Raw genomic sequence first — 5822 nt, forward strand, 5'->3', positions numbered from 1 at the left:
CCCTGAGCCGGGCAGCCGCAGCCGGGAGGGCAGCGTTGGACGGGCGCGGCGTGCTGCCTGCCTGCGGCCGCTCTAGTGCCCAGCGATGGCAACGCTCAGCCCCACAGCCTCTGCTCTGAGACTGGACTAGTCCTGCTGATTTCTCTGGTCTCCTGGCTTCCGGCTGTCCCCTTTACCAACCTACCCTCTGCTGGGGTGGGGACAACCAAGAGAGCGTATTTTCTGTTCAGTCTTGTCCCTGCCGTGCTCAAAACACCTGGCTGTGTAGCTCGAAGTCCTGCTGTGTTGCTGTTTGTGCTAGTTATGTGACTACCGGTTGGGCGGCAGATCTTGGCTGGCACAAGGTAAGGATGCTTCTGTGGGAACACAGGGCCTCCGACCCTGGCTGTCAGGCGTGAGGACACGGTGTTGTTGGTCACAGATGCTAATCCAAACACAGCAGCTTCTGCCCGCAGATTCCTGTTCTTGCTGGCAAAGCTGCACGCCTCCTCTCATCTCTTGCACAAAAGGGTGCTTTAGAAATGGAAGTGAGGAAGCGCTTGTCAGACTGGTTCCTGTGTCTCTGCAGGCTTGCTTGGGCTTGCTACTAAGAAGACATCTGTCAGTTGTCCTCTATATGAAGAGAACTTAATTTCTTCTGGGCCGAGGTCCAGCACTCCTGCCTGTAAAACACATCTGAGCACATGGACTGTACAGCTCTGAACTGGGACTTCACCACACTCCCTCTTCCCCTGTTCTCCTAGGTTCTAGGCAGGGACTTAGTCTGGGGTCTTCTCTACCTGTGCTGGTCCCAGGCAGGAGTGGTGTCCCAAGCCTTTGTGGGGCCTGAACATCTTTTGTTGCTGTTGGCATCCTCTCTGTGCCTGAGGAGGATTCTTGCAGTTTGACTCTGGGGCTGGATGAGGACATAGGAGCCACTTGCTGGCATTAGTGCTGAGGGGATGCTGGAGCTGGTGCCATTAAGAAGACATTTCTGGGCTTGGGCAGGTCACTAGATTGCTCCTTCTGAGCTGTCAGTGCTATAAGCCCTCATTCTTGTGGAGGCAAGCAAATTTTTACACCACTTACAGAGCCTTGCTCTGGCAGTACTCAAATTCCCCAGCTCACATTGTAGGGACCTTGCCAAGGCTTAGAGCTGGGCTGCTCACCAGACAAGTGACAAATGCTCTCTATTAATCCCTCTCCCTTATGAAGAAAGGGGAATAAGGGAGAAAGACTTATGAATTGGAAAAAAAAAACCAACCCTAAACAACTTTAGTGAAAATAATAAAGTGAAATATACACAAAAATGTATAACACTGAACCTCACACACACACCCCACACCCAGCCTCTGATGGCAATTCCATCACCATCCCTGCTGATGCTGTGGAGCAGGCACTAGGGTCCCAGTCTAGAGTCAGCAGTAGATAGGAAGCAGATTCAGGAGCTGGATTCTGGGATCAAAGCAGAATGGTCAGAGTCCTCCTCAGACACAGCCGTTGAAGAAGAGACCTTGACTCTTGTGATCCCTCAGCTTTATACTGAGTATGATGTATATAGGATGGAATACCCCACTGGTCAGTTTGGCATCACCTGTCCTGTTTGCTCCTCCCTGCAGCTGTGACCTCTTACTGCACCCCATAATATGGTGCACAAAATTTAGCCTTCATCTCCCTAGAAACAAGTATAAGCAAGAATCTTTCTGCGCACCAATCCTTGGTGGTAACTCTAAGCATGAAGCGCTATCACTGCTAGAAGCAGACACTGTCTGAGAAAATATGCCATTGACTTCAGAAAGTGCAGGTTGTTGCAAGAGCCTTAGCTGAAAAGTAGAATCACTGAACATAATTTGTTGTGTTCTAGCTCAAACCAGGACAGACGTGTTGCCACTGGGACTCTGTGAAGTGTCTTCACTCTTTTTCCTCAAGTCTCATCTTCTAGAGTGGTGCTTAATGCAGGTATCAGTCTGTAGAAGGACCAGATGCTGTGCCTTGCTGGGTTGATAGGTTAATTTGCAGATGGTGTGGCACGTGAAAGTTGCAGATAGTCTAGAGGCACTGGCAGTCTCCTTACTCGGAAAATGCTCTTGCTCTGCTTTGCTTGGTGGGACAGAAGCAGGTGTGGCCCCATCTAGAGGGTGAGTGCTGGCTGGCCTGCAGTTTATTGGGACACTTGTTCTCGACACCTCACTGATGCACACGAGCAGCCCTCCTTCTGCTTTTGGTTTGGCTTTCCGAGCTGAGACCCAATTTGGGTGGAGGCACAGGGAGGCTGCACTCGGTGTTGAGGCTGGTCACAACTTCCTGGCTGACTTGCTGCTAGCGCAGCTATGGAGCACAGGGGCTTGGGCAGGTGCCCTGAGCCTTGTGAAACAAGGTCATTTTCAGGACCACTTTAATCTGTCTGAAGAACAAGCTGAGAGCAGGAAGATAGATGCTCGCTACAACTTTGCAGCCCCTCTTTATGCAGTACCTGTGGTTAGAACCATGCCACGAGCCAAACTACAAGCAGATCCTGATGCAAATTCCCCATTCCCACTGCCTCTCTTCTGTGCTGTGTTTGTCCAGAAGACTGGCTGTCTATGCTGGAAATGGAGATTCTGACCCTTCCCACAAAGCTGTTCCCTCTGCACGAGCTAGGTTTGTGTCTCTTCCTCCTGTCACTTCTTGGTATGAGAGGAAGATCTGAGAGGAGTTCTGTTCCAGCCTTCACAGATCTTGGGCGTGCTAGGCTCTTCTCCTGGGAGGAGACTTTTTACTTGTTATCCTCTATGCACGCAGTGCACCAGAGAAAAAGCCCCTCACCTGAGAACAGCGTTGACCTTACTGTAGGCCTTTGAGTGCCTGGAATCAGGCACATCCTTGTGAGTGGAGAGGAGCTGAAAGTCCTGTGCCCCTTGCTGAGGATGTGCTGGTTTCTTTCCTCCAATCCTCCCTGCACCCTGCCCTTGTCTGTGCTTTTCCTTTCACTGACTTCTGCCCGATGCCATTACATGTCCTTGTCTGAGGTGTGCGTGATGCCAGGTGCCCTCACCTTCTCTGTGCTCTCCCGGCAATCAGTGGCTAGCGGGGGGGTTTGTTTTGGCAGGGTCCCGTCTCTGTTTCCTGCCCGTCAGAGCCGGTTTTGCCACCGAAGTGTGGCGGTGTTGCCGGCGTGCTCACCTCTGACTCGCCCTGTCTGTGGCCTGTTGCAGTGCGAGGACGCGGCCTACGAGGAGCGGCAGTACCCGGCTGGGAAGTGGGCGTGTGTCACCAAGGGGGAGCCCATGTATGAGCAGAGCATCTCCATGAGCTTCATGAAGCTCATGCGCTACATCTGCAAGGAGAACTCTGTAGGTGTGTGCAGGCAGGAGCTGGAGGGGGCTGGCAGGCTGCCCAGAGGGTCGACCCTGCCACTGGAGCGGGGAGGAGGGCTGCCGCCACCGCCCCAGCCCTCACTGTTCCCGCTGCCTTCCCTCCTCCCTCCAGGCTGCTACCTGGGCATGACGGTCCCAGTGCTCAACGAAATCCGCCTGACCAAGGAGGGGACGGAACTGGAGCCTGAGGTCCTAACTGCATATTATCTACCAGGAGAGTACCAGCAAAACCCCCCTGTTCCCACGGACCCCGAAATCCACATCACCGAGAGAGCACCGCTCCGGGTTATAACCAGGTGAGCCCAGCACCAGAGGTGTTTTGGCAGCTTGGCAGAGGTGTATGAGCTCCCTGTGCACCTGCTGTAGTTCTTTAGGCAGAGGGATGGGAGCTCTGGCTGTGGGAAGGGGGGATGGCTCCCCTACTTACGTTGCTCCCTTTACTGAAGGGTTTTCTATGGGATGACCACCGAGGAGACAATTCTGCGAGAGATCAGTCTCTTCTGGGAGCTCTTGGGGTCCACAGACACTGTGCTCCAGGAAACCTATATCGTGGCTGCTTATGAAAATCCCAGCATCCCTCAGCGCCGCAACGAGATCTGGTTCATCTGCCGAGCAGAGTGAGTCCCTTCTGTGAGGGCAGACTCCTGCATCTGGAGGTGGTGCAGGTGGCAGTTCTGACCCAAAGGAGGCACAGGCGCATCCTGACCCACCGCTCACCCACCACATGACAGACCCAGAGACTGTAGGGTGGGTTTGCACTCTGGCATGCGAGGGCCCATCCAGTGCAAAACCTGCCTGGTCTGAATGTCTCCTGCTCCTGAGGCTGGAGCTGGCATCGAGGAGAGTCTCTGCAGTGGGCTTCTGGTGGGAAGCACGTGGTGGGGGCAGCTCATGCAAGGCAGTAACTGGGGGGGCTTGTGCAATGTGTTACCCTGATCCAGGCTTCTCTCAGCTCTGAGCTGGGGTTGCAGAGTTGTGCTAGGCCACGCTGGCAGGGCCTGTGTTTGCAGAATCACAAGCTGATGGTGTCTAGAAGGTGAAGGACTACGTACAAGCTGCGGGGCTGTGTCTGGGCTCTGGCCTGCTTCCCGTGAGAATGGCTGCTTGTTCTCAACAGAGCCACTGAAATGCTGCTACAGGGACAGTGGGGTTCAATGGGGAAAAGGGGTTGCTGCAAGCAAGATGTGGATCGGGAACCTTTCCTGCTGGGGTGGCTCTCTTTGGACCATTGGGTGCCTCCCTGGCTGCCACTCACCATCCTTCAGCCAGCAGCCGAGACACCGGCAGCCTTTGTCCATCAGTTGTGGGTGCTGTTTTGTGGACCTGCTGCAAGCTGAGAGGTACAAGTCCTGACAGCAGCAGCAGTGGCACCACCAAGTCTCATGTTGTGCATTGATCAGTGAGTTTCAGATCCATGAATGCCATTGTGATTTCCTGGGGGAAGCTGGCAGTGCCAACAGTAAATAAACCCAGCTCAAACCACTGCAGCTGCACATCACTGACAGTGGGCATGTGGGGTGCCCAGGCTGGCTTGGGAAAGGCCTCGCTCTCTTCCTCCTCAAGATATTCCAGGCTGCAAAGTTGTGGCTAATTAGAAGAGCTCTAATGTTTGCCCAGGTTATGGTCCCTTGTACAGCCAGGCATAGCCTCTGCTTTGTTGCACAGGCTGCTTATGCTGCTACTGCTGACCCATTGTGGCCACACTCCCCTGCAGGTAAGGTGGTTTTCTGTTGGATGGGGTCTCCCACCTCAGTTTTGCCCTGTGCAAAAAGTTGGCTCCTTTGACTGTGCTGCACACAGGAACCCTTGGGGCTGGGAATTCAGATGTAACTGCACATCATGCTGGCTGGCTGCAGGACTGCTGTAGTTCTGCAGGCATGTGCTGATTCTTCAGTCAGATGCTGTTCACCACCCTGTCCAGACTGGCTTGTCCTCTGGCAGTGAGGGATCCTGGCTGCCCAGCCTGTGGCTGTGGGGAGAGCAGGGCTCACCATGTTACGCTCTGCTCTTTGTGAGGGCAAGGTAGCTTCAGGCAGAGTCTGGGCAAGCACAGCAAGATCAGAGAGTGGTTACCTGGGTGTCTTGTGCAGTTTTTGTCCCTGGGGCACTAAAGGGAGGTGCTGTGACAGCCTGCAGCTCGGAGGGCTGATGCGGCGAGTGCTCCTCAGATAAGAGTGGCCATACCTCTATCAGCAGTGCTGAGCTCACTTCCCTCCTGGGGAAGGAGAAGCGATTCCCTTGTGTGAGGCTGGGATCAGGTGGCTCAGTGTCAGTGGGAGAGCAAAGTCACGTCAGTGTGTGGGACAGACCCCTCCTCCTACTATACATGAGCTGCTTTGCTTGCTTGCCCTGAGCTTGCAAGTGGAAGTAAAACTTCCTTTCTAGAGCTTGTTGAATAGGCTACCACTTCCTCTGGGGGTGTTTCGTCCACAACCACAACCGCAACCAGAATAGCTTTTTGTGACAGGAAGGTGGTGGCTTCCCTAT

The 5822-nt window shown here is 54.0% G+C and overlaps 1 protein-coding gene across 1 annotated transcript; it reads left to right on the forward strand.

Moving 5' to 3' along the window:
* Positions 1–3173: 3173 nt before the first annotated feature.
* LOC103779301 (heme-binding protein 1-like) lies at positions 3174–3952 on the forward strand (the record flags this gene model as incomplete). The annotated part of the gene is made up of 3 exons (XM_008946927.1): positions 3174–3315; positions 3448–3631; positions 3782–3952. Coding segments are annotated over 3 exons (497 nt in total), but the record flags the coding sequence as incomplete, so codon positions are not given.
* Between the last annotated feature and the right edge of the window lie 1870 nt (positions 3953–5822).

The sequence above is a fragment of the Merops nubicus genome, unplaced genomic scaffold (assembly GCF_000691845.1).
Source record: "Merops nubicus isolate BGI_N331 unplaced genomic scaffold, ASM69184v1 scaffold20279, whole genome shotgun sequence".
Lineage (NCBI taxonomy): Eukaryota > Metazoa > Chordata > Aves > Coraciiformes > Meropidae > Merops > Merops nubicus.